Raw genomic sequence first — 27,697 nt, 5'->3', positions numbered from 1 at the left:
ATTCCAACCTTTGATGTTCTATCAATGCTGATTTTACATGAGTTAGTCATTTTACAGACTAATGACAATGTACTAATGACAAACTCATCATCTTTTGGGTGTTAATAAGGTTTTAGCACTTAACTCTCTTAATCTATATATACATACATCTCAGCACTTTTAAGATTATCTTCGGCCTCACTTTAACAGTGTAAGTTTTGCAAGTTAAAATCAATTAATTATTTCCCCCTTGTTTTCAAGTAATTAGAGGAACCGACTCAATTTATTTATTTTTGTTTTTTCAATGCAATATGGGCACCACTTGGAACAAATGTTATTCCTCATCAACTAGCCTTAAAATGGTGGTAGAGAGCTGCCTTCTTGAACTGTTATTACCCATAAGTACACCCACAGTGCTGTTAGGAAAGGAATTCCTGGACATTAACTCAGCAACAGTAAAGGAATGTTTAGTTTCTGGCTTTTTCTGCTGCTCTTCTCCTTCTAGGTGGTAGAAGTTATAGGTTTGGAAAGTGCGGTCAAAGGATGCTTGTTAAGTTGGGTCAGTGCATCTTATAGATTTTATGTATGCAGCAATGTTTGAGGGAGTGAATGTTTAAGGTGGTGCCAATCAAGCAGCTTGCTTCGTTCTGGATGGTATCCAATTTCTTGAGTGTGGTTCAAGCCATACCCAGAGAGGTAATTGGGGAGTTTTGCATCACACTCCTGACTTGTATATTGTGTAAATAGGTGACAGGCTCTCAGGAGTCGGCAGATGCGTTACATGCTGTAGAACATCCAGCTTCTGACTTGGTCTTGTCGCCACCACATTTATATCCATATGGCACAGTATTTATATGTCTGGTCCATCTTAGTTTCTTGTCAACAGTAACTTTCAGGTACGTTGAAGGATTATGAACTTATGAAATGCTAGTTTGTGGATTTTGGCCACTGCAAACAACTGCAATGTTTCATCTGCATTTGGGGGCAAGCAAAGGTGCAGGCATTTCATTGAAATAAAAGACCCATGGATTTTTTCATTGAATTAAGTGTAGGCAACCAAGGAATTATTTCTTTAAATCCCCTGCTTCTGAGTTTATGATACTAAAATCAGTTTTCTAGATTATAAGTCATGCACATATTTAATATTCTTACTGGGAGCCCTGGCAGTCCTGGTGATCCAGGCTTTCCTGGTATTCCGGGTAGTCCAAAAGCTCCAGAGATTTCCATATCCTGTTGGAATAGAGACAGAAATTGAACAAATTAAAATATGACCAATTAAAAAGAAATAATCAATTTAAAATATGAGCATGCAATTTTAAAACGCCGAGCACAAGTTCTTCAGCATACTTGAGCAATGAGAAACAAAATCTGTTTCAACTTTGTATAGTATACTACAACATTGAGTAGGAAACAGACCACTTCCTGGTGTGCATTAGAATGAGGATGCAAATGTTGAAGCTTTTTCATTTGAAGCAGAAATCCAGCCTTACATCAACATCAGCCATACTGCCTACCCAGGTTAAAGCACCTCAACATACACGCCCCTCAGCATACACTCACCTCACCTCAACAACTTCCACTTCGACAATTTTCACATTAACAAGCTCCACATTAACAATCAGATTTTAGCACAATGTGCGAGAGGTAAATCTCACCAGAATGCAGATATCATTTCCATTCAACGGTTACCTCTGTTTACATACAGCCATCGAGAGCATTCTAAATAATGCATATCTTACCAGCATACTGCTATTGAGACTAAATTGTCTGGAAGCTTTTAATGAAGCAGTTATCTGACACAAAAGAAATTTTTCCTGTGGGCTAAAATCGATAAACGGTGTTTTGATTAGAAACTTTGGAAAGACTTGGGAAATGTCACCACACTGAAAAGAGATTGGGGCTTGAGTGTTGGAAGCATTATTTTACAATCTCTTTTTTCACTGAGATTTCTTTTCTGTTAGATGTCCTTTATGGAGGTCAAGCAGCTTTTCTTCATTCTCTCTCTACATAAAAGCAAAATGTTTGTTGTCTGTTAGTTTGATGGCCAACATTTCTGACACCTTTGGGCCAATCTCAAACCAGACTTGGTGGGACATGTCAAAGGGAGTTGGCATCAAATTTGAACGCATGGAATGGAATACCAAGGCTTTGTCTACACACTGCTGTACTGATACTATTACGTAGCTATGCTTTAACTATCATTAACCATCCATTCTGGCTTAATGGCAATATCAATGGCCTAGTAATCCTGATGAAGGGCTTTTGCCCAAAACGTAAGGTCTCTAGCTTCTTGGATGCTGCCTGATCTGCTGTTCTTTCCCAGCACTATACCTTTCAACTCTTAGTAACCCAGAGGCCCAGAGTACTGTTCATGGGGTCAAAAACCATCACAGTGTTTGAATTCAATTAATAAATTTGAACTATAAATGTGAGACATTCATGAATTATCATAAAAACGCCCTTTGGGGAAGGAAGTATTCTTCCTGTCGAGCCCATCAGTACTGAGCTTCCACAGGTTTCCTCATACCTCTTTGAATTATGACATAATCTCTCAGAATTACCCCTGATTCCTGTCCCTGCAAGGTAGGCATGTAAACTATCAGGCCACCCTGTATCCCAGCCGAGGCCAGGGTAGTGGTGACTGGCAATGCATTATTAGTTTCACAATTTATATGCTGAGTAATCCCCCTTCACAAATCCCCATTCCATCTCAGCATGCTTCCAATCCCCAGAATGTCTTTCTCTACTTCCCTACCACAATGGCGGCTTCAGATAAAATCAACTTGACTTTCGTTCAGCTGACTCGCAAGAATTACTATTGCCTATCAAGCTGACCAACCTGGATGAACGCCTGACCAATGGGTGGCTGGACTCAAAACTGATCTTGGTGCAGCTCTACGAATAACCCAGTTCGACTCCCGGACGTGCAGAACTAACGATGGCTGTAGTAGTACACATTCCCTGATCCTGACCACTCTGAGTGGCTAACTGACCATGTCCAAACCTGGGTTGATAGCAGACAATGCCCCTGACTGAAGACTTTACTGAGGATTAATCTGCTGAGACTTTGAGGTATAGCCATTTGGCAGATGCACGTATTGTATGTTTATTGCAGAGGCTGCTGGTACTTGTTGCAAATGTGAAATTGATGTAGCAAGGAACATGTTAGATCTCATGGAATACAGGGAGAACTTGTCATTTGGATACAGAACTGGCTCAAAGGTAGAAGACAGAGGATGGTGGTGGAGGGTTGTTTTTCAGACTGGAGGCCTGTGACCAGTGAAGTGCCACAAGGATCGGTGCTGGGTCCAATGCTTTTCATCATTTATATAAATGACTTGGATGTGAGCATAAGAGGTATTGTTAGTAAGTTTGCTGATGACACCAAAACTGGTGAAGTGGACAGCAAAGAAGGTTACCTCAGATTACAATGGGATCTTGATCAGATGAGTCAATGGGCTGAGAAGTGGCAGATGGAGTTTAATTTAGATAAATGCGAGGTGCTGCATTTTGGGAAAGCAAATCTTAGTAGGACTTATACACTTAATGGTAAGGTCCTAGGGAGTGTTGCTGAACAAAGAGACCTTGGAGTGCAGGTTCATAGCTCCTCGAAAGTGGAGTCACAGGTGGATAGGATAGTGAAGAAGGCATCTGGTATGCTTTCCTTTATTGGCAGAGTATTGAGTACAGGAGTTGGGAGGTCATGTTGCGACTGTACAGAACATTGGTTAGGCCACTGTTGGAAAGATGTTGTGAAACTTGAAAGGGTTCAGAAAAGATTTACAAGGATGTTGCCAGGGTTGAAGGATTTGAGTTATAGGGAGAGGTTTAATGGGCTAGGGCTGTTTTCCCTGGAGCGTCAGAGGCTGAGGGGTGACCTTATAGAGGTTTATAAAATCATGAGGGGCATGGGTAGGATAAATAGACAAAGTCTTTTCCCTGGGTTGGGGAATTCCAGAACTAGAGGCATAGGTTTAGGGTGCGAGGGGAAAGATATAAAAGGGACTTAAGGTGCAACGTTTTCATGCAGAGGATGGTATGTGTGTGGAATGAGCTGCCAGAGGAAGTGGTGGAGGCTAGGACAATTGCAACATTTAAAAGGCATCTGGATGGGTATGTGAATAGGAAGGGTTTAGGGGGAGATAGGCTGGGTGCTGGCAGGGAGACTGGATTGGGTTGGGGTATCTGGTCGGCATGGACGAGTTGGACCGACGGGTCTGTTTTCATGCTGTACATCTCTATGACTCGATATCCACCCCTTTGACTGATCACTGCTGACAACCATGACAACTTGCCTGACTTTGAGTCTGTGCTAAACAGCAAGACAGAAGTACTGTGAGCCCTTAATTTCTGACTGAGGGGGCAAAGTGCAGAAACGCAACTGCAGCAAGCGGCAAGACAGGGATGATTTGAGTGCCCAAGTAGGTACAAAGTGTGTGGGTGGTAAAAGATTGGAGGAGCCCTGAGCTGCAGGCTGGTCTAATCCATGAGCTGGGTGCCTGTCCTGCATTTCAAGTGTCCTTGTACCAGCATTACCATGAAAGCTACTGGTGTGCTTCAAAGTGCAGCACAGCAGTGTAGATCCTTACAGTAAGTGGATCAAAGAAGCCATGATGGTGCAGTGAGGCTGGTCAAGGTATTTGCCAATGTCAATGCGTGGAGGTTCCCACAGAGTGTACTCTGAGATTTGGTAAGACTGGAGGGGGTAATGGTAAACTGGAGTTGCCAGGTAACCATGCAGACTTTTATGTCAGGAATTGTTGCTCTTTAGTTTTTATCTGACAGGTGAAAGAATGGGAAAGCGCACATTAGGAGGTGAGATTAACTAATGATGAGATGTTAAAGCATGCAAATAAATGGAAACAGGCATCTCGCCACTCAGTGGCAAGATTCCTGTCTTGCTTGGTTGTAAAGTGGGACTTCTCACTTTTGTTATTGAGAATCTCTCTAGTGTTAATCTCAGTTTAGATTGCCAACTTTCTCACCAATTCCCAAATTGTTCAGCAGCTGGGAAGGTTCTTACATAGAGCCTGACACTGATGATAACACTTTCAAAGTATTGATAAACAATGAGGCATTATGAGCAGACATAGATTTTAATCTCCAGAATTTTCAGTGTGACACTGAGGTAGTGGAGATTGGCAGAAATCATGTGCTAACAATTGTAAATATAATTAAAGTCAATCCAAGTAAGGCAAATTCAACTAATTGAGAAATGAAATATTTTGGGTCAAAGTATTTGAGCATAATGATACTATGTGAAATTAAGTGCTTGAATTTCATATTTAAAGCATTAAACCTAAAATATGGTATGAAAGAGGGTATGAACTATTAGTGAAATCTATTGGATATAACAAATGCTGCAAATAAATTATTCATAGAAATATTTTCAAGGTCTGATTTTCAGTTTTAATATCAATTTTATTCAATCCAGGGAGAATACCTCACTTTATAACTTTGTAACAAACAGTTTTCTTTATCTTATTTTGAAAAGCTTGGCTGGAAATGGATTCATCCAGAAGCGGGGGTGGTGGTGCAGGGAAGGGGAAATTATCAGGTGGGTTTGGAACCAAGCAGATAACCACAAATTTCCCAGCCCTTCAGAAATTACATTTTAGTTGGGAAGGCCACAGTTGACCTTTCCGATCTTCTGGCAATCAATTAGGCTGAACGGAACATTGGTTAGGTCACTTTTGGAATACTGCATTCAATTCTGGTCTCCTTGCTATGGGAAAAATGTTGTTAAAGGTTCAGAAAAGACGCACAAGGATATTGCCAGGATCAAGGGTTTGAGCTGTTGGGAGAGGCTGAATAGGCTGGGGCTTTCTTCCCTGGAATGTTGGAAGCTGAGGGGTGACCTTATTAAGATTGTAAAATCATGAGGTGCATAGATACAATGAATAGCCAACATCTTTTCCCCAGGGTAGGGGAGTCCAAAATTGGAGGACATAGGTTTAACGTGAGAGGGGAAAGATTTAAAAGGGACCAAGGGGCAACTTCTTCACGCAGAGTGGTGCGTGTATAGAATGAGCTGCCAGAGGAAGTGGCAGAGGCTGGTGCAATTACAACATTTAAAAGGCATCTGGGTGGGTATTGAGGGATATGGGCCATGTTCTGGCAAATGGGACTAGATTAATTTAGGATATATTGTCGGCATGGACGAGTTGGACTGAAGGGACTGTTTCTGTGCTGTATATTTCTATGACTCTTTAACAACCACCGAAGAACCTCAACTGGCCATGGTCTGATTGTTCTCAGTAGGTGAGAGAATAGATAGCCTTGCCAACTGTTACAGCAGGGGTAGCTTGTCAGCCAAGTTGGGGGAAAGAGGGTGTTTGAGAATCCCAAATCTGGAGGCATAGATGGACAGCAAGGTGTGACTGCTGAAAGTTACCCACTGATCTATCCTCTAAACATCCGATCCTTTTTCCCCACAACACCAACCCTAACCCCTTGAAACTATAAAACATTGCTGCTGCTCTTGGTCTCCAGCTCTGCTGCTTAGCCAGCAGCCTGGGCCTTTGACAAGACTATGCTTCCCACTGTGGCTTCAAATTAGCGAGCAGATTAAGGGGAGGGGGAGCCCCACTGACTTGGGATCAGAAATACTTCAGGTTACTCTGCAAGTACCTGACTTGGATTTGATCTAGCAGATTTCCCACTGGCAGTGTCAAGGGAGTCTTGCTGTTAAGGACACCTCCCCCAAACCTGGAAGAAGAAAGGGAAAATTCTGGTCCCTTAATTCTTTAATTGTTAGTTGATTTTTGACTTTCATTGTTTTGTATCCCAGCCCATCAGGTATCTTATACAAACATAAACTACACTTAGGCGCAGGAGAGGGTAACAATATGTCGGGGAAGAAAATCTGGCAGAATGTTTTGAGCTATTAATCTATAGTCCAAAGACCTCATTCACAAAAAATGGACAACTAATGAATTCACTGTTGAAAAATAAATCAGGCAGAATTCAAATCAGACAGTCACTATGTCCTGATTTGTACTATTGCTCAAGGATAGTTTTGTCCCAACAAAGCACAGCAAATTCCACAGCACTGCTCCAATCCTGTTAGAAGGGAGACTTCATTGACACGCAGTGACAGGGGCCTTTTGCACTTCTTGCTTGTTAATGACAGCCAGGCAGAAAGAGCTCTGTGGATTTCCCAGTGGAGTGTCAAATCTTGTAATATGTGAGATTCTGCATGAGCAAACAGCCGCCAAGTGTCAAACAGGTTTACTTTGGTCTGGCTATGTGAATTTACAACAACAGTTGGTATTCGGAAAATACAGTAATCAGTTAATCTTACTGTCTGTTAATTAACTGCATTAATTAACTTTAACATTTAACATTAGTTAACATGAACTGAACTTAACTATTAGTGGAATGTTGAATCCTGTTTGTTTCTCTGTTCCCAATTGCAAGGCCTGCATTTTCACCACAATGGACAGCCTCTCGGCAGGATACAAATGCTGGAGTAACCCAGAAAATTGCAAGTTCCACCCCGAAAATCGGCATTTCCCGTTTTTGCTGGGGCAGGAAAAGGGTTGGATCAGGATTGTTGCATCTTACAGAGATATCTACCTAATGAAATCTTCTCCACTGAAATGAGATTTTGTGGGCCTGGAAGGTGTAAAACCTGACATTTGCAGAGTCGGCCCAGTAAGAACCAGCCTTTCAGTTTTGCATTTTCTTGGATGCAACCTGGGTCACCTACGATGGAGAGCAGGTGCCATTTGGAATTGTGAAGGTAGGCCTAAGTGTGAATCAGAAGTACACTCATTAATTAATGTCATTAATCTCATTGGAACCGTCAACAGATCTGTTAAAATTAATTGTCAAGAATGTCAAGACGACCTGTCAAAGGGAGCAGAATGAAAGTGAGGACTGCAGATGCTGGAGATCAGAGTCGAAAAGTATTGCGCTGGGAAAGCACAGCCAGTCAGGCAGCATCTGAGGAGCAGGAGAGTCAACACTTCTGTCATAAGCTCTTCATCAGGAATGTGGGGGAGGTTTGGTGGTTGGCTGAGAGATAAATAGAAGGATGGGGTGTAGGAGGATGGTAGCTAGGAAGGCGATAGGTAGATGCACATGGGGGATGATAGTGATAGGTCAGAGAGGAGGGTGGAGCGGTTAGGTGGGAAGGAAGATGGACAGGTCAGAGTGTTCAAGAGGGTGGTGCTGAGTTGGGGTGTTGGATCTGTGACAAGATGGGGGGAGGAGAGATAAAGAAACTGGTGAAGTCGATGTTGATGCCATGTGGTTGGAGGGTCCCAAGGCAGAAGTTGAGGTGTTCTTCCTCCAACCATCATGTGGCTTGGATTGGGCGGTGGAAGAGACCCAGGACTTGCATATCCGTGGCAGAGTGAGAGGGGGAGTTGAAGTGGTTGGCCACAGGGTTGTGGGTTGTTTGGTGCAAGTGTCCCAGAGATGTTCCCTGAAACATTCTGCGAGTTGTTGTCCTGTCTCCCCAATGTAGAGAAGACCACATTGAAAGCAACGGACACAGTAGATCAGGTGTTTTCATGTGCAGGAAAATCTCTGCCGAATGTGGAAGGATCCTTTGGGGCTTTAGACAGAGGTGAGGTTGGTGGTGTGGGCACAAGTTTTACATGTTTTGCTGCAGCAAGGGAAGGTGACGGGAATGGGAGGGTGGGGGGGGGCATGGACCTAACGAGGTAATTGACTCTGCAGAATGCAGATAAGGGTGGGGAAGGGTTAGATTGTAGGTGGTGGAAATGGCGAAGGATAATATGCTGTACTCAGAGATTGGCAGAGTGGGAGGTGACAACTGGGGGGTTATATTCTTGTTGCGATTGTAGGGATGGGGTTCAAGGGCAGAGGTATGGGAAATGGAGGAGATGTACTGGAGGGTATTGTTGATCACATGGGAGGGGAAATTGCCGTCCTTGAATTACGAGGTCAATTGGGATGTCCTGGAGTGGAATTGCTCCTCCTGGGAGCAGATACGGTTTAGGTGGAGGAATTGGGTGTGAGGGATAGTGTTTTTAGAGGGGTGGTGGTATGTAGGTGGTGGGAAGAGGTGTGGTCCAGGTACCTGTGGGAGTCCGTGGGTTTGAAGTTGATGTCCGAGTTGAGTCGGTTGCCAGACATAGATGGAGAGATCTAGGAAGGAGAGGGAAGGTGCCTGAGGTGGTCCAGCTGAACTTAAGGTCAGGGTGGAAGGTATTCGTGAAGTTGATGAACTGTTCAACCTCCTCATTGGAGCACGAGGTGGCGCCAATACAGTCTTCAATGTAGTGGAAGAAAAGGTGGGGGATGGTGCTGATGTAACTGCAAAAGATGGACTGTCGCATGTATCCTGCAAAGAGGCTGTTAAAGGGAGCAGGAGAAAGTGAGGACTGCAGATGCTGGAGATCAGAGCTGAAAATGTGTTGCTGGAAAAGAGCAGCAGGTCAGGCAGCATCCAAGGAACAGGAGAATCAATGTTTCGGGCATCAGCCCTTCTTCAGGAGGGAGCAGTTAAAGGGAGCAGTCAAGCTTACAAGGCATTTGAAACTCCCGCCCTTTAAATTGTTGAAAAAAAAGCTTGAATGTTAAAAATAAGATCACTTGCTATTTCTCTCTTTCTTGATTTGAGTTAAAGAGTTTCCATGAATGGATTAATGCTGCATGACTGATTTCACAAGCATCCATTATTACAATATAATGTCTGACAGCTCAAGGGGTTATAGATTCTTTGGTGTGGGACTATGAATTCCTATATTCATTGTTATAAAGTTTTATATACTTGAATTAAATGTTGATTGGTATGAGGCTTTATTTATTTGAAGCAATGTAAATCTAGTAAGTGGATTTTTATAAATGAGTATTTTATCAATATAGTGAAGTCTAAAAGAGACACTTAAAATGTTATTTTATTTGAAACTTTATTTATCTAAGGGCATGTGCTGGCATTAATTTGGTATAGGGACTATAAAGAGGGTCTGGAGGGGCATATGTTGGCATGGAGGGGCCATGTTATATAGAGTGTGGTTTGAGGGGCATGGGGGTGCATGATGAGTGAGTGGGAGGCATCAGCTGGCATGGGTTGGCGTGGTGTAGTGAAGGTTTTGTCGCTCATTTATGATTTATTCTTTATGTTTAAACTTTACAACAGTTGTAGATTCTTAGGGCAGGGGCTTTCCCCCTCGCTCACCAGTGCCCAAGCAGCCTCCTCAATCTTCCGGGATGCAATCTGCACCTCAGACTGAAAACCTCATAGTGATGCATCCATTTCTAAAGATCAGGCCCACAAAGCTTGGAATTCCTGTGTCTCTGTGCACCTGACCTGGGAGCAAACATCTGGACCTGAGTTTCCAAAACTATAGCATAGCAGTAGAATCATCTTTGAACTTTTTCTCTGGCTTACCATTACATTATGTGGTGCTACATTTTTGTTCTAATTTGACTAGATTATTCATTATAATCCATGCTGTGAACATTCTATGATTTGATGTGCAGCCTTGCGGAATTTGGACACTTGCTCTCGCACACTTTGATTTTTTTCTTCAAATGAAATTCAAATTTCAAGCAAGCTAAACTTCAGAGACTAGACTGATGTACTTAGGCTGTGTAAGAGATGGAGACATTGGAAAAGGGAGCTGGTCTACTGTCTCATTATTCAATATCACTTCCAGAATTTCCGACTGACTGTGACACCAATATGCCTGCTCAAGATGGACTAGTGTTATAATAAGACATAAAAGACAGAGTTATGTGATTTGAACTCTAACAGCAGGCAGCATTGCTGGCTTTAAGGAGATGGACTGAAGGTTATAATTTAAATAACAGAGTGCCTCCGAAATTAATTTGTGTAGAAAATGATTGCATTAGGCAAACAGCCAATTTATTTATTTTTTTAAAAATTGCATCGTTCCAATTTATTTTTATTCTTCAGTCAGTGTGGGGTGTCATGGCTCACCTCAGCAAGGTGTCCCCATCTCCAAGAGCTCAGCTACCTATCCAAATAATGCAACTCGGAAGGCTGACTGCCCCGTTCCTGCATGTGTCACCATTATGATCAAACAGGAACATCAGCTTCAAATGGAAACCTCGTTCCTGCAGTTTTAGTTTGGTAGCGGGGGGAGGTTATAACAGTGAGTGCAGGATGGATGACATTGCACTTTCATGCCAGGAAAGGAAATGCAACAATTCTTGTGGTGCAGTGGGAGTGTCCCTGCCTCTGAGCCAGGAATCTTGGGTTTGAGTCCCACTTGCTCAACAATGTAATCACATTATTTTAAAGTCTGAGCATCAATATCAACCAAATGGCTAGTGGGTACTGTATTGCTGGAGTGAACTGTTATAGTTAGTTGCCGAAAGTGAGGTCCTGAGATGGTCTTTGCTGCAAAGTACGGTATTGAGATAAAGAAAGCCTTGATTCTGTCAGTGGAATAAGGCAGGAATACAACTTTCTCTGAGGATTCTCTTGGTCAGCCTTCAGAATCAGACTCAAATAATTCCCTTTTGCTGAGATCACAGCAGCACACAGTAAGAGCACTGTACAATATGGCCATTACTTTCTCTGACTATGCGGTTCTACGTCCTCTTGACTTTGTTGGTTGTTAGTTGGACATATTGAGTGCTGAGTGTCCTCAGAGACTCCTAGAGCTCATTTGGTTTCATCCTTGGTCATTTAAAGATGAGTTATATGGAAGAACATTATGCCTCTTGTGGGGGATGGATACTGCTGTAAAGTGCTGTGGGCAACTTGCCTACCAACTACCTGCCAGTCCATTGCAATTTTACCAGTGGTAGTGACCGGGGGAGGGGGGATGGAGAGGATTACAAGTGTCTCTGTTGCCTGCGAGCAAATTAAGGTCCTTAAACCACCAATTAATGACCAGATAAGGACCCCTTCCCACTGCTGCTGCGATTTAAGCAGTAATAACAATGACCTACCTGGCAGCTTTGTATGGGGTGGTGGCGGACAGAGGTTGAAGTGTGTCTTATTTGGTCCTTTGGAAACAACTGCTCCCCCTCCACTCCTCCATCACCACATTCTACCAACAAGTCTCCCCTACCTTGGTTTCCCCCTCCCCTTCGCCCATCTATCCTGGCTCTCCTCATAGGGGCCATTCTGTCTAATTGCCTTGATGCGAGTCACTGTCCCCTAGTTAGCTCACACCATAGTTCCTCAGCTTCAGGATCTGGGTAGCTGTTCCATATTGGGGCATAGCTCATCATTCCCAGTAACACTGCTGCGTCTTATGACGGCCCACTGTTCCCAGAGAAAGGACTTCCTGTTCAGAAAGTGTGAAGAGGTCTCTCCTCAGAGAAACTGACCCCCCTCAATCTGTTAAATTCCTGTGGGATAAACCAGTTGAGCAGGGGTTAAAGCTTGCCTCTGACTCTCCTGCTGGAGTTTGGGAGGCAGGGACTCTGTCACCTGGTCAAATCCAGTCCAGCTCTGATTTATTTGCTCTTCCTAAATACAATATTTTACATTTGTCTATGATACATTTCCTCTGCCATTTTTCCTGATGGCACACTTTTTATGAGCTGTTCCCTCTGAATCCACCCACATCCCAACACTGTCTTGTATCATCTGGAAGTCTAACCACCCAACATCAAATTTCTCAATCCACAAATGTTTTGTCCATCACAAACAGCAGTGGAGGCAAGTCCAAACCTAAGAATATTTCTTCTAGTATTTCCACCCATCCAACCAACGTACATGTAATTTATCCAATAACCATTCTTTCCTTTCTAACCTCTGGCTCTTTCCATATGTTTTCTGGAGTTAACTTTGAATTATTAATGCTCTGAATTAAATGAGAAAAAAACTGACATAGAATTGCTTTTTGGATAAATGCATTCAATTTTGATCCCAAGACATTTTTATTGAGTTAGTCACCAGCCCATCGACATGAATTACCTCAAATCCAAAGTTGTAACCGCCATTGCTGGTTGGTCCAGGAGGACCTGGAAGACCAGGTGGACCTTGGGGTCCTGGCTTTCCAGGCTGACCTGGAGCTCCTGGAGGTCCTGGTAATCCATGATCTCCCTGAAAAACAACAGTATCACACATCTTATGGACAGTTGTGCAGTTCACTCATGTCAATTTGCCTCACCTAAAAATTCACTTCTTCAATATAACTAATTCAAGAAGAGGTGCACAGTGCATTTAGGTCTGTGTTTTCTCTCAGTGATTAGATTAGATTAGATTAGATTACTTACAGTGTGGAAACAGGCCCTTCGGCCCAACAAGTCCACACCGCCCCGCCGAAGCGCAACCCACCCATACCCCTACATATACCCCTTACCTAACACTACGGACAATTTAGCATGGCCAATTCACCTGACCTGCACATCTTTGGACTGTGGGAGGAAACCGGAGCACCCGGAGGAAACCCACGCAGACACGGGGAGAATGAGCAAACTCCACACAGTCAGTCGCCTGAGGCGGGAATTGAACCCAGGTCTCTGGCGCTGTGAGGCAGCAGTGCTAACCTATCACCTGATGAAGGAGCCACTCTGCTCATGAGAAAAGAAAACAAAGAGATTTTCAATTTTTTTGCAGTTCACTTCTCCAGGTCACTTTCAAAACGGCATTTTGTCTGATCAACTAATCTTTGAAAAAAGGCCAGTGCCGATACTAAATCCTATTTTCCCCAATGTGTTTGAACCTGATGCAGTCACACTTTCTTCTATCATTTTAGCTCCTATGATCTTGGTACACATCTCCACATATGGTTTTCAGAAGAAAAGTAAAATACAAGAAAATACATTAAAATTAAGATAAGGAAAGGAACTACTTTCACTTATAAAGCACTTCCACAGCCTCGGGGTCATCCCAAAGCATTTTCCAGCCAGTTAAGCAGTTTTTAAATGTCATAGCTGTTCTAGGATAAGAAAACGCAGCAGCCAATTTGCACGTAGCAATATCGCAAAATCAGCAATGAGATAGGAATCAGATAAACTGTTTCAGTGACGTGCGTGGAAAAATAAATATTGGCTAGGATACTTCCTTTGCTCCTTGTCAAAAAGCAGTATCTTTCAGGTTTGGACTTCTGTTTCAGAGGTCAGTGTACTACAACGGAGCCAAGGCTATTACCCCTATATGTGGTCAAGGGGACCACACACAGACAAAGACTATATGATCCACAGTTGGGCCTGTTTGGAGAACATTTTCTGTAAGATTAAGTGGTTAAGGTGAATTTCAGAGAAGTTTCATACAAAGCTATATTATATATTTATCACCTTGTAGTGGTATGGTAGATTTGTTACTGGACTAAAAACAGTCATCATGAATGTGAATTTCATCCTGGCAAATTGTAAATTGAATTCAATAAGTACCACAATTTGTAGTCTGGCAATATTCATGGAAGTGCCTCATCTCAGTTGGTCTCAAATACACATGATTCAATTTCTCCATCAACTATTCCTAAAAATCGGGGATAAAGAAGAAATCCCCGCTGATTTCAGGGCTGCTGCCATCACCACTGTTTTATATGATTGAGCTTTGATAAAAGTTGGCACAACAAGCACCCAACAATTGCTCTCAGTGTAAATATGGATGGGCAATCAATGTGACATTTCAACATTTAAAATTTACCTTTGCTCCCTGAAGACCTGGCAAGCCAATCCGTCCTTGATCACCCTGTCAACAAAGACATGATATTGACTTTTCTTAAGTAAAATACAAAGTTGCTATTGAATGCAAAATCACTGAAAAGGATACAAAATCATTAGCAACAGTTTTGCCCATACGTTAAAATGAGACAGTACAGGCTACCTTCTACAAGACCTCAGTCTAAGTTTACCACATACACAAAGCTGATGAAGCATTCGTTCACTGGCAACACAGATTGAGAAATCACAAACACCCATAACTTCAGACCCTTTTTTTATAAAGCCAACTTCCCAGAAAAGGATCCACAGCTTCCTGTGGAATTCTTCGTTTTGCACGGGAGTGCAACATATTTGCATTTTGTTGGCTCCATTCAGTCATTTTTATCAACCAATAGCATATTTAGAGCTTTGGCCAACTGATGCAAATTTGAGCAATCATTCTTTATTTGCAGAACTTTCTGGAACAAGCAATGTGTTAACAACTTCCATACATATTACCGGGTCTTGCATTGATCATAAGGCTCATTACAATCCACATACACTTAACAGCCTGATGTCTCTCAAAATGGTTCCATCCTTACCCCACACTGGTTTGAGGCCAAGGGTGTTGGGTCCGTGTATTGCCATGGTGGGAATGAAGAAGCCCCAGATGTCATAATTGTGTGCAAGGAGTTGCAACTTCTTCGCTTTCTCAGTCCACAACTGTTTCTTGATTTCCCTAGTTTTCTTTATAGCTCTGCCTTTGCAGTTTGATGAGTTCTGCTCTTTGCCTCCCTGATGTTGTCATTTTTCCAGGCACGGAGAGCTTTCCTCTTCTTGTCGACGTGTCCTTGGATGATGTGGTTATTCTCATCGAGCTAGTCTTGGTGTTTCCTGGTCACATACCTGATGGTTTCTTCACAGCATGAGGTGATGGCTGTCTTCAGTTTCCAGATTTCCTCCACTCCATTAAAATTAACACTGTTGAGAGAACACTTCAAAGAACTTCTAAACCATGATCTAATTGTCGACAAAGACGGCATTGAGGAAATCCCCTAACTTACCATGAAAGATCATCTTGCATTCCCACCATGGGAGAGGTTGAAGCCTTCATGAGATACATGAAGGATAGAAAGATCACAGGTGGAGATGGAATTCCAGAAGAGATTTTTGAACTTGGAAGACCAACACAGAGCAGATCTCCATCAACTGCTCCTGAAAATCTGGGATAATGAAGAAATTCCTGCTGATCTCAGGGCTGCTTCCATCACCACCATCTTCAAGAAAGGAGGTAAAGTGAACAGTGGAAATGACCAGGGAATCTTCCTGCTCTCCATCATTGGGAAGATCATCCCTTGAATCCTGGCTAGGTTTCTGGCCAGACGTGGAACTATGGACATGATTTTCACTGCTCAACAACTTCAAGAGAAGTGCCAGGAATAACACCAACCACTCTACATGGTCTTTGTTTAACTGACCAAGGCTTTTACCTCAGTCAGTTTGGGAAGTGCTGTGGAAGACCTTGTTGTGACAATACTATGGCTGCAAAAGGTGTATTTTGCCCAGTTTCCTTTATGAAGAGAGGTTGAGACAGAGGTGATAAGCAGTCGGTTCTCAGTCAACAAAGTAAACAGCTTGTGAGGTCTTGGTTTTTTTTTAAAGTTGGAACAATGAAGCAGCCTGAATGAGTGGAGTCAAGCTCTCACAGAACCACCATTTTTAGTTTTAGCTTTCAGCAGTTGCTGGGGTCATGAAGCTGAATGTGGATGCTCTTATTCCCCTCTCTGTTACAGCTAAAAGCTGAGGTTCTCTTCCTACTGTTGGAATTGCATGTGAGGCAATCTAGTTTACTGAATTTTGTCTTTGTCATGGGTGTGTTTATGAGATGTTACTATTTTGGAACAGCTGCTGGCTAGTAGTTAAATAGTCCTTTATTCTGTTAAGCTTTCCAGTAGAATTACATTTTTCCAATTCTTCTTTCTTCTGTTTGTATTTTAACTACAGTGTGAAAACAAAGTGTGTTTTGCCTCAAGCCAGGTAGTTTGACCAATTGAATTGGATCTGGACACAACACTTTACATTTACCTTTAAAAATTATGTAAACTTGTGGTCCTGTCAATCGTCTTAATATATTTTGAGAGGGTTTGGTCTGGTCTATAACATTGTCAAAGATTGGCCATTCAGTAAAATCCATCAACATTCTCCATTTCATCTGTATCAAAATGCTGGTGATGGTCCTCACTGACAGTGATACGACAGAATCGATCAAGCATGATGTGTTATTGCCCTCAAACCTTTTCTCCACCTTCAATGAAACCAGTCTTCATCTTGCCAAGACTATGCTTCCCAATGGTGTGGACATTGTCTGCAGGATGGACAGAAAACTTTCTAACTTCAACTGGTTGGAATCCAAGAAGCAAATAACGATAATACCATTCGTGGAATATATGGGGATGACAATGCCATCTCCACCCTCTTGGAAAACAATGTCCAAGTCTCACTTAATGCCTTAGGAGAAGCAGTCTGAAGAATTGTTCTTAGCCTCATCCTCAAGACTCAAATCCTTTACCAAGCCATCCCAGTAAATTCCTAGTCCATTAACTACAACAGAGAAATCCTCCCAAAATGTGGAATATTTCCCTTACCTGGGAAGCTCTCTCTTGTCTAAGGTTGATATCAACCTGGAGATTCAGCATCACATCCAATCTATGCGTGTCACTTTTGGATGCCAAAAGATGCGAGTCTTTGATGATCATGACATCTATGCTGATATCAAAATCCTTGTGTATAAGGAAATCATCTTCCAACTCTTCTATACGGCTCAGAAACTTGCACTATATATAGATGAAGTATCATCAATACTGTTTGAGATGGCTTCTTCAGAGCAGCTGGATGGACAAGTGCACTAACATCAGTGTCCTTGAAGCATCAAATAGCACCAGCATTGAGGCCATGATCAACCGAAACCAATTTCACTCGGCTGACCACGTGCTTAGGCTGCCCGAGTCCCGACTACCAAAGCAAATCTTCTTTGTCCAGCACAAAGAAGGTACTGGAACAAGAGGAGGACTAAGGAAGCATTTCAAAAACTCCCTGAAGACCTCCCTCCAGAAATGCAACATTGACACCAATGTATGTCAAACCCTCGGTCAGAAGAAACTGGCTTGGAAGAAATTTCTGTATGAAGCGTCACAATTTTTCAAGAAAGCCCACTGGCAAGAGGAAGAATGGAAAAGGAACCAGAGAAAGGAACGCCAATGATACCAAGCTTAAGGACCAATTCGACCTCCAGGAAACAGCTGCCAAAGATGTGGTTGGAGATGTGGTTCAAGGATTAGGCTGGTCAGCCATGCAAGGATCCACAGAACTCAAGACCAGCGACAAGGAATCTCCTAGGTAGACAATCGCACTCATTAGTGAGCGAATGCTGTCAACAATTACTTAACAATAATTAAAGTTGCCATAGTCCAACAAGGCTATAGTCCTGCTCTCTCATGAGAGAGAGATGACTGTGGTTTAACCTGAGGGTCACCACACCTCAGGCAAGTGGAGAGATTAAGAAGGAAAGTCCTTCACGGTAATCTCAGCTGGACTGGTACTTATTAAAGCTAATGTGGCTAAAATATTTGCAAAAGCCTGAAAAATCTATATATTCTATGTAGATTAGCTTTTGTTCTTCTGCAGGCTGGCAGATTGCAGGAAACAAACATCTAGTGGGGTCAGACTCCTTTACCAACACACCATTTGGTTTCTTAAGCTTGAACAGATATGAACTGCTGCCTGGGTACAGACAAAAAGACAACCTAATACAAAATCAAGAGAGCAGCCTGTTTTATTTCCATTTTTAAGAATATTTGCTCATCCTGGCACTGGCATTAAACTCTTTTTGATCTTCAGCGATGTTTAAAAACAAACACACCACCAATAAAATGGACAGTGCTGAACCTGTGTTTGCCCTGGCTCGTGAAAAATTGAAAGGCTTTAAAAATTGAATTTACAATGTGGTAAGAGAGAGAGAGAGAGAGTGAACAAACCAGTCTCCAAAACAGATAGGTAGAGAAATAAAAGTGCAAATAAGGAAGAAAATGAATCTATGGTAAAAGGGAAGAGGAACCCTGGGTGGATTTCAGAAAACTTTATCTAGGTTAAAATATATGGATGCAAAGAAAGGAACTTAGCAAAATATTCAATGCAATAACAATGTTACATGTTTAAGTATGATGCTTGCAAGAGTGATTGGGGATGAAATTGGAAGTTTAAATGCATAAATGCAATGAAGCAACTGAAGTTGAAGGGAAAATACATTATAATTTAATGGAACAGATAATTTTAATGGGATTTTAAATATCTTAATAGTTTATTGGAGCCAGTGAATTGGATATACATTACCATGGATCTTCATACTTAATTACTTCTCAAAATTTGCAAGTCTTACCTTTTGCCCCTTTGTCCCTGGTTTACCAAACGTTCCATCCACTCCTGGTGGTCCCCTTGGACCCTATAAATAATCAGCCAACAATTAATGGAGTGTGGGAGAACTTACCTTCCACAGATGCTGTTACATGAAACCAAAAGCCTTTGTGATGTGCCCTGCCACATTGACCAGATGTTCAATGTTATGGAAGCAGATACTGACAATAGAATTTGCTCAGATCTTGCTACTCTCTTTCAAGATTTAATTTTAAAAGAAGCATTTACAGCTCCGTGCCAACACTAGTTTACCTACGCCAGTTTGAAATTTTTAACTTTCAGGAAGATTTTCAAATCTATAGGCAGTATATAAAGAAAGTTCAATCACTGGACTGGTGCCAAGTGTAGAAGAACTTCAATACTGCTTTGAGATAGTCACATCTGAGATTTTGTTTGGATCTCAAACTCACTGCATCCAGCATCAATGGACATTTGCACTGCATCTGGGGATTCATCAGAGCCACAGTTTAATTTTGCTGGCTATCAAGTAGTTAAACAAGACCTTAAACGAAATAGTGTGTGGGGATGGTGGTTTCAGTTGCATGGAAAATTATGGAAAATGCTAAAGGGGAGGACGTCTCAGGAAACATTATTAAAGTTTCCAGAACAAGCAACAGGACAGAGAGTATAGAAAGGGTCAGGAATCTAATTTAAGACACAGCAAATAGGGGATAGCTATGATAAGGGGAGCAGTAAACACAAGACTGAGGGTGTTGTACTTAAACACACGCAATGTATGAAACAAGGTAAATGAAGCTCTGTCACAGATTAAAATTGGCAGGTTTGATGTTATGGGTATCACAGAGATGTGGCTGCGAGGAAATCAGGATTGGGAACTAGCTATCCAAAGGATACAAATTCTATCAAAAGGACAGAGGGGCAAAGGGATTGGGGATTTTCTGTTAATAAGAAATAAAATTAAATTGATAGCGAGAAGTGATATAGGTTAGAAGATGAAGAATCTGAAAGTGAAGAATGGATAGAATTGAGGAACCACAAAGGAAAAAAGATCCTGAAGGAAGTTATGAACAGACTTTTAAATGTAGCAGAATGGGGCAGAAATTAAAATCAAGAGTTCAAAAAGACATGTAAGAAAGGCAATAATTGGGGGTGACCGCAATTTGCAGATGGACTGGGAAAGTCAGGTTGGTAGAGGATCCCAAGAAAAGGAATTCGTGAAAAATCTATGAGATGGTTTATTTTTGAGCAGCTCGTGGTCGAACCCACTGGGCAGCAGTCAATACTGGATTTGGTGATGTGCAATGAGGTAAACTTGATTAGGGAGCTTAAGGTGAAGGAAACCCAGTGGTGATAATGTGGAGAATTCACGCTGCAGTTTGAGATGAAGAAGCTTGAATCATATAATGATATTACAATTGAGTAAAGGTAATTACAGAGACGTGAGGGAGGAGCTGGCCAGAGTTGATTGGAAGGAGAACCTCGCAGGGAAGATGGTGGAGCAGCAATGGTAGGAGTTTCTGAGGGTAATTCGGGAGGGACAGCAGAAATTCATCTCAAGGAAGAAGAAATATACCAAGGGGAGAACAAGGCAAATATGGCTGATAAGGCATAAAATAAAAAGAAAAATATATAATTTGGTAAAAACCAGCAAGGTGAAAAGCCAGTAAGAAACAAGAAGATTGCAGAGTTTTTTTGTAGACATATAAAAGAATATAAAACAGGTAAGAGTGGACACTGGACCACTAGAAAATGAGGCGGGGCAGAAAGAAACAGCAAAGAAATTGAAATGGTGTTTTTCAAGTGTCTTCACAGTGGATGACACCAGTAGCAGACCAGAACTTTGATAGAGTCAGAGGGCTGAGGTGAGTTTAGTGGCCACCATTGCCTTGTCCTTCTCTTCGAAGATTTCTTCTTCCTTGGGATGAATTTCTGCTGTGCCTCTCAAATTACCTCCAGAATCTCTTCCCATTGCTGCTCCACTAGGTCTTCCCAGTTGAGCCTCTTCCCCTTCCAATCAACTCTAGCCAGCTCCTCTCTCATGTCTCTGTACTTACCTTGACTCAACTATAATATCGTTACATCTGATTCAAGCTTCTCCCTCCCAAACTGCACAGAGAATTCGATCAAGTTATGGTCACTGCCCCCCCCCCCCCCCCCCCCGCAGAGGTTCCTTCCTTTACAGTCTGTTCTGTTAGTTCCATTTCCACGTTATAAGAAAATCGTGTAAAAGCAGCACCGTTCAAATCAATGGGACCAGAATTACAGCAAATACAGGTAAGGAAAGTTCGCGTTCTGCAAATAATGGTCTAAATGCTTTAACTGTGTTATAGCTAATTTGTGTTGAAGAAACACACGTTATAGCAGAACCAACTGTATTAAGGAGGTGATTGTGAAGTACTTAGAAGTACATGGTAAAATATGGATGCGTCACTACAGTTTCGTCAAGGGGAGGTTAAGCCTGACAAGTCTGTTAGAATTCTTTGAGGAGGTCACAAACAAGATAGACAAAGGAAAGCCAGTGGACATGATCTATTTTTCGACTTCCAAAAGGTCTTTGACAAGGTGCTACAGAGGAGGCTGTTCAATAAGATAAGAGCCTGTGGTGATAGGGGCAAGGTACTGGCATGCATACAAGATTGACTGACTGGCAGAATGTAAAGGGGCCTTTTTCAGAATGGCATTTGGTGACTGGTTGAGTTCCGTAGAGGTCAGTGTTGCGATCACATTCTACATTTACTATCTGAACAAAGGAAATGAGGTATTATTGCTAAGTTTACAGTTGACACAAAGATAGGTAGAGGGACAGTTGATGCTAAGGAGGTGGGGAGGCTGTAGGACTTGTGTAGTCTTGGAGAATAGGCAAAGAATTGGCAGATGGAATACAATGTGGGAAAGTGTGAGGTTACACACTTTAGTTGGAAGAATGAGGACGTAGACTACTTTCTAAATGGGGAAAGGCTTTGGAAATCTTAAGCAGATAAAGACTTGCAAGTCCGAGTACAGAATCCTCTTAAAATTAACATTCAAGTTTCTTTGGCAGTTAGGAAGGCAAATGCAACGTCAGCATTTGTTTCAAGAGGACTAGTATACAAGAGCAGGGATGTACTGCTGAGGATGCATAAGGCACTGGTCAGACTGCATTTGGAATATTGTGAGCAGTTTTGGACCACGTATCTAAAGCAGGATATGCTGGCCTTGGAGGGGTTCCAGGAGAAGTCTACAAGAATGATCCTTGTATTTAAGGACTTGCCAATTGAAGTGGTTGTAGATTCTGGGTCTGTACTCAATGGAGTTGAAGAGGAATCTCATTGAAACTAACAGAATACTGAGAGACCTGGACAAAGAGAAAAGATATTAGTGTATTAGGAAAGACCAAGACTTGAGGGCACACCCTTAGAGTGAAGAGTTGACCCTTTAGAACGGACATAAGAAGGGATTTCCTCAGCCAGAGAGTGGTGACTCTGTGGAACTCATTGCCACAGAAGGCTGTGCAGGCCAGTGAGTGTATTTAAGACTGAGTTAGAAAAGTTCTGGATTAGTAAGGGGATCAAAGGTTATGTAGAGAAGGCAGGAGAATTGATTTGAGGAAGAATATCAGCCATGATTGAATGGTGAAGCAGAATCAATGGACTGATAGGCCTAGCCATGTTCCTATATGTTATGGTCCTGTGGTCTAATAAATAGCTGACAACTTTCATTGGATGATTAATAAAAATCTAGGTTATGAATATATTCAAAAAAGAACAGCAAACAACCGAATATTCTATCAAGGCTCTCCCATCCTGATCAGATGGAAACTTGATGGAACATGAAAGTAAGGGCAAAATGTTCAGATAATACAGGACTTGTGGAACAGGTCGCTAGCTCATGTAGTGAACACTTCCAATTTCAATTAAATGAGAGCTGGAACTGTTTCTGGCTGGGGAAAAAAATTACCTTGAGGAGCAGTAGGTATCTCGTAAGGACAGTGAGGGTCATGTCTGGAATATTCAGATTATCAATGGCACTTTCCTCCCTGATGACCTGGGTCTTTATCATTTCACCCATGGTTGGGAAATGTCTGTAATATGATCCTTAAGGTATTACAACTGTACGGGACAGGCCGGTGAATCAGAAAATCTTTGACTGTCCATCATTTTTTGTATGTCCTTACAATGCCTGGTATAAACCAAATCTCCTGAGAGGCAAGAAAACAGAGAAATAACTCTATCAATTTCTCAGGAATACTTCCAGGAAATTCTTTTTCAATCTTTCAAAGTATGTTCCAAAATGCCATCATAATTTTTGCACTGTTCCTAGTTACACACCCAGCTTCTGCAGCTCAAGATGTCCATGGATGGGTCAAATTTAAAAAGTTCTTTTCAAAGTCAAAAAAAGAATTATTTTGAATTTGAAATCTGATAGACAGGTAGATTCCACATCTTAGACAGTGGAAGGGAATGATGATGAATTGTACTGGATTGAACCTTAAAATTATAGTGATTGTCAGCCGTACCCCTTTGAACAACTGGAACATGTGCCAGTAATAATTGAGAGCAGTTAGTACTTGCCGTGAACCGATGCATTTTTTAAAAAGGCAGATTTCAGCAGAGACCATGTTTCACTGATCAAGCTGTTTTATGTAACTGTGCAAGCCAAGGCTGATTATGCCAAATTTGCACAATCCACCTACGGTTCAAGTTAATATTTTATCTATTAATAATTGCACACAAGTTGCTTCTCTTCGAGTATAATACCAAAGTGCATCTTCTCATGGAAGGTACACATCTATTATAAAACAAAAAAAAGAGACCCAAAGCTAATTGTGGATCGCGTTAAATATTTTTAAGTCTTTATGAAACAGGGAAAAAGAAGAGAAGAATTAGTTACTGCTAAAATAAAAGCCTCTGCCACTGTTGGACATGGCTCATGAATAATTACATCCAAATCTTGTCAGAAACATTGTGATAGAGGTGGATGTTGACACAGCAGTGTGGTTAGAACTGAGGCATTTTATGTAGGTTATACAAACAAATTGTTATTATTGAAAAAAGTCACACTTTCAAAGCTTTCCAGTTTTCATTCATTAAAGCGCACACCAGAATGCCAAATTACAAAGGGAACAACAAATTATATCATGAGAGAATAAAAGAATAGTGCAAGACAAAATGTTTCAAAAGTATGTCCCTTTTTCTGTATGTTCTTTCCTACTTGGTGCCTATTTACATACGGACTGGACTTAGATTAGATTAGATTACTTACAGTGTGGAAACAGGCCCTTCGGCCCAACAAGTCCACACCGCCCCGCCGAAGCGAAACCCACCCATACCCCTGCACCTAACACTACGGGCAATTTAGCATGGCCAATTCACCTGACCTGCTTGATACTAATCTGTCAGGTAGTGAAACAATGAACATTTCAGATTAGCTGGAACATTTACTTTTTTATTCCCTGGTTTTGTTATGGTGGTGAAGAGTGTAGACTGAGAGAAAGCTCCACCCTACTAGAATTAAAATCACTTTGTGCTTTGATGTGGTTTTCAATTATCATTCTTAATCATTTTTTTAATAAATAAGACTTTGTTATTATCTCTCTGAATCATTTTTCTCACTTAATTTAGCTATGGGAATTTCTTGGCTTAGTAGTTTGGAACAAGAGGACCAAGCAGGGAAATCAGGCAAGTCAAGCTATACTGAATGTATTCTGTGGCATTTAACAGTAACTGCAATTCTATAATTATGGCAAGACCACACTTGGCTAGACAGGAACTCTATACTTCCTCAAACGAAGTTGACAGTTTCATTATTAGGATATGTGAATGACTGACTAACCAGAATCTTGGTTACTTCATTAGTCAAATGATTTCAATGGCCTGAGAGAGGGCCCAGAATAGTGAGAGCCCACATGGTCTGATTATGAGCCTCATAGCAAGACAGACACATAGCAATACTTGTAGAATTTGTAGGTTAGTGCATACATTAGCTTCAGTTCAGCACAGGGTCAGATACAGACCCAACCTCAAATGTAGTTCAAAAGGAACAACTTCCCTCCAGTAGGAGGCCTAGCAACTGGGTTACTCTATCCTTCTTTTGTAGACTTGTGCCTACACCTTGGTTTCATATTGTTCCCAAATATTTTGAGTCCTCTGACCTTCCACCCTCAGCAAAGAGGGTTTATAGGTTTGTAAGGCTTTCCAAAAGGACTTTTTGTCATCCTACTAAGTCACATCCCTTTAACTGACTGCATCTCTTTAAGTTTCATTTACATTTTGCTGTCTGTCCCATCATTAGGATTTTCATAATGCCCATCTAAGTTTGCACCATTAGTAATGCCAAAAGCACCATTTGTGTCTGGGTGAAAACTGTTCATTGCCAGTTGGGTCTAAACTGTGGAAAGAGAAGAAAATGCGGAACTTATGCCGTTGAAAACTGACAAAACCGTATTTTTGCTGGTGAATCGATGGAGCTACAAGGATGGAAATGTAATGACTCGGCATTGGAGTGTAATTTGAATGATGGCCTGTGCAACATGATGGGGTCTGATTTGAAGAATCACGTTAAAGTCGTCCTGAGGCATTTATAACAGGCAAGAGCAGCCTATATCAAAAAGTGACACTTCACTGAGCATAGAGTTTATGTCAGAAGGTCAAACTGATGCAGAAATTGGAAAGCTAACCAGAAATGTAATTAGTTTCAAAAAAATCTGTGAAACAGCAATAGGGGAAGTTGAAAGGACAAGAGGGAACATGTTTTTGAGGGCTAGAGTCAACGCCAACAAATTTTCATGAGGATAAAAAAGTGGATCTGAGTGAGGGTAAGTGATGAGACATATTTAATGTTAATGACTGTGATTGAACTAGTAGGGACAAATTGAAGGAAAGTGCTGACCAGGGTGAGGAATGGACAGAGGGATAAATCCTTTCTAGTCAAAAAGCATCTCTTCATCTAATCTCTAAAATAACAAAGCCAGGGGCTCTGAAAAGGTGTTCCAGGAGAAACAATTTCATTGTCAAGAGCTCTGACCTAAATGTCTAACTGGCCAATACTGCATGTATCATATGACTATCCTTAGTCTTGTTTAACCACATTATCTGTTAGACCCCTTACAGTGTGGTCTTATAAGTACAAAGAAACATAACACGTCTGTCTGTTAAATGTAACCACACAGTTTTTTTACATAATGCACTTTGCTAGATTAATGCAGAATTCATGCATGATATAAAAGAATATCACAATTCAAGTTGATGTTAAGTGTCTGAAACATGGTGAACATGACAGGCTGTTTTTTTGTAAAATGAAAAAAACTGCCTCTTCAGCTTGCTTCTACAATCAACGCATTGGCGAGTGCAATGGATCTGAACAAGCCAGCTGAATACCTCACCAGAACCACGAAATTGCTCATCAATTACCTGTAAAATGTTAAAGTCAGAGCATTTCAATTTGACATGAGAGTAACAGTAGAAAAAAAAAGCAGGATTAGGAAATCCAATGAACAGATAACAAATGGAAATTTGTATTTTCTTACCGGCTCACCCGATTTACCATCTTGTCCAGGGTGACCAGGGGGACCTTGTGGTCCTGGGGAGCCAACAATGCTTGGATTCAACACCTCTGATTGAGCTGGGAGACCTGGTAATCCTGGTGGACCTGGAGGTCCGGGAGGTCCTGGGATACCCTAAAAAACAAAGTAGCACACTATCGGGCTTGAACCCAGCATTCATGTTGCTCATCAGATTCAGTGAACGAGTCACACACTGGCAGTCTGTGAACTTGAATTAAGTTTTCTTCAAAGAAAAGTGAAATCAAAAGTTGGCACCATGGACCCTTTGAACTAAAATTCCGATTAGTTTATCGTCCTGTTGGGAAGCCTGCATCCTTACCCAGTTTGGCCTATATCTGACTCCAGTCCCAAATCAAGGACTGCAAGTGGCCTAATTGCAATTCAGGAGGTAGCTCATAACCACCACCTCAAGGGCAACTAGGGATGGGCAATTATTTCTGGCTCAGCCGGCACCAACCTCATCCCAAGAATGAACAAATAAAAGGTGGATTTCTTGTAACTGCCTCAGGAGTTGGCCTAGCCAGCCACACAATTGTATGAAGCCCCAACCAATGGTTGAAGAACATGGCTCACCCACGTGTTAATTTAGGGATGGATAATGAATGTTCGCTTTGCTGGTAATGCACAATTCCAGAGAATGACTGAAAGCAAATGAAAATCACTAATCCCAATAGGTAGCGTCAGGGATGAGAAGTAGGCGAAAGTGCAGGCTGCAGATGCTGGAGATCAGAATCGAGAGTGTGGTACTGGAATAGCACTGCAGGTCAGGCAGGATCTGAGGAGCAGGAGAATCGACATTTCAGGCAAAAGCCCTTCATCAGGAATGAGAAGTGACTGCTCATTTAACAAGAAACTGAAGCTATAATAAAGCTGCAGAAAGGGAAAACAGACTTAGGGATGCAGAATTTTTGCATATTATAACAAACCATTGCATAATATAGCAATGCAAGCCACAGAGGCTGGCAACTTCCAACTAAGCACAAAGTGATAACTCTAAGAAATGAAACTAAGAGTCATAGGATGCATCTTACACAAATACATGAGAAGTGTGTGTGAGTCCCTGACTGTAAAGGTAACCCAATAGCAGCAATCAGGCCACAGGTCTCCTTGAGCTGCAAAGTCAAGTCCAGAAGGGGTGAAGTGGCATTACAGTTGGACCAAGAGCAGGCATGGTGATGTGATGTGATGTGGTTGGTG

The 27,697-nt window shown here is 41.7% G+C and overlaps 1 protein-coding gene across 4 annotated transcripts in view; it reads right to left on the bottom strand.

Moving 5' to 3' along the window:
- The window catches only part of LOC140477383 (collagen alpha-1(XV) chain-like), a 262,607-nt gene that overhangs the window by 77,680 nt on the left and 157,230 nt on the right, over positions 1–27,697 (bottom strand). For all 4 annotated transcript variants that reach the window (XM_072571192.1, XM_072571190.1, XM_072571191.1 and 1 more), the window contains 5 exons: positions 26,465–26,614; positions 18,965–19,027; positions 14,534–14,578; positions 12,854–12,982; positions 1,132–1,209 (listed from right to left, as the gene is read on the bottom strand). In XM_072571192.1, the coding sequence (XP_072427293.1) occupies positions 1,132–1,209; positions 12,854–12,982; positions 14,534–14,578; positions 18,965–19,027; positions 26,465–26,614 (465 nt within the window). The remainder of the gene's footprint in view (positions 1–1,131; positions 1,210–12,853; positions 12,983–14,533; positions 14,579–18,964; positions 19,028–26,464; positions 26,615–27,697) is intronic.

Source organism: Chiloscyllium punctatum, chromosome 5, assembly GCF_047496795.1.
Source record: "Chiloscyllium punctatum isolate Juve2018m chromosome 5, sChiPun1.3, whole genome shotgun sequence".
Classification (NCBI taxonomy): domain Eukaryota; kingdom Metazoa; phylum Chordata; class Chondrichthyes; order Orectolobiformes; family Hemiscylliidae; genus Chiloscyllium; species Chiloscyllium punctatum.
The sequence above is the reverse complement of the archived record's forward strand: the minus strand, read 5'-3'. Positions and strand labels throughout refer to the sequence as shown.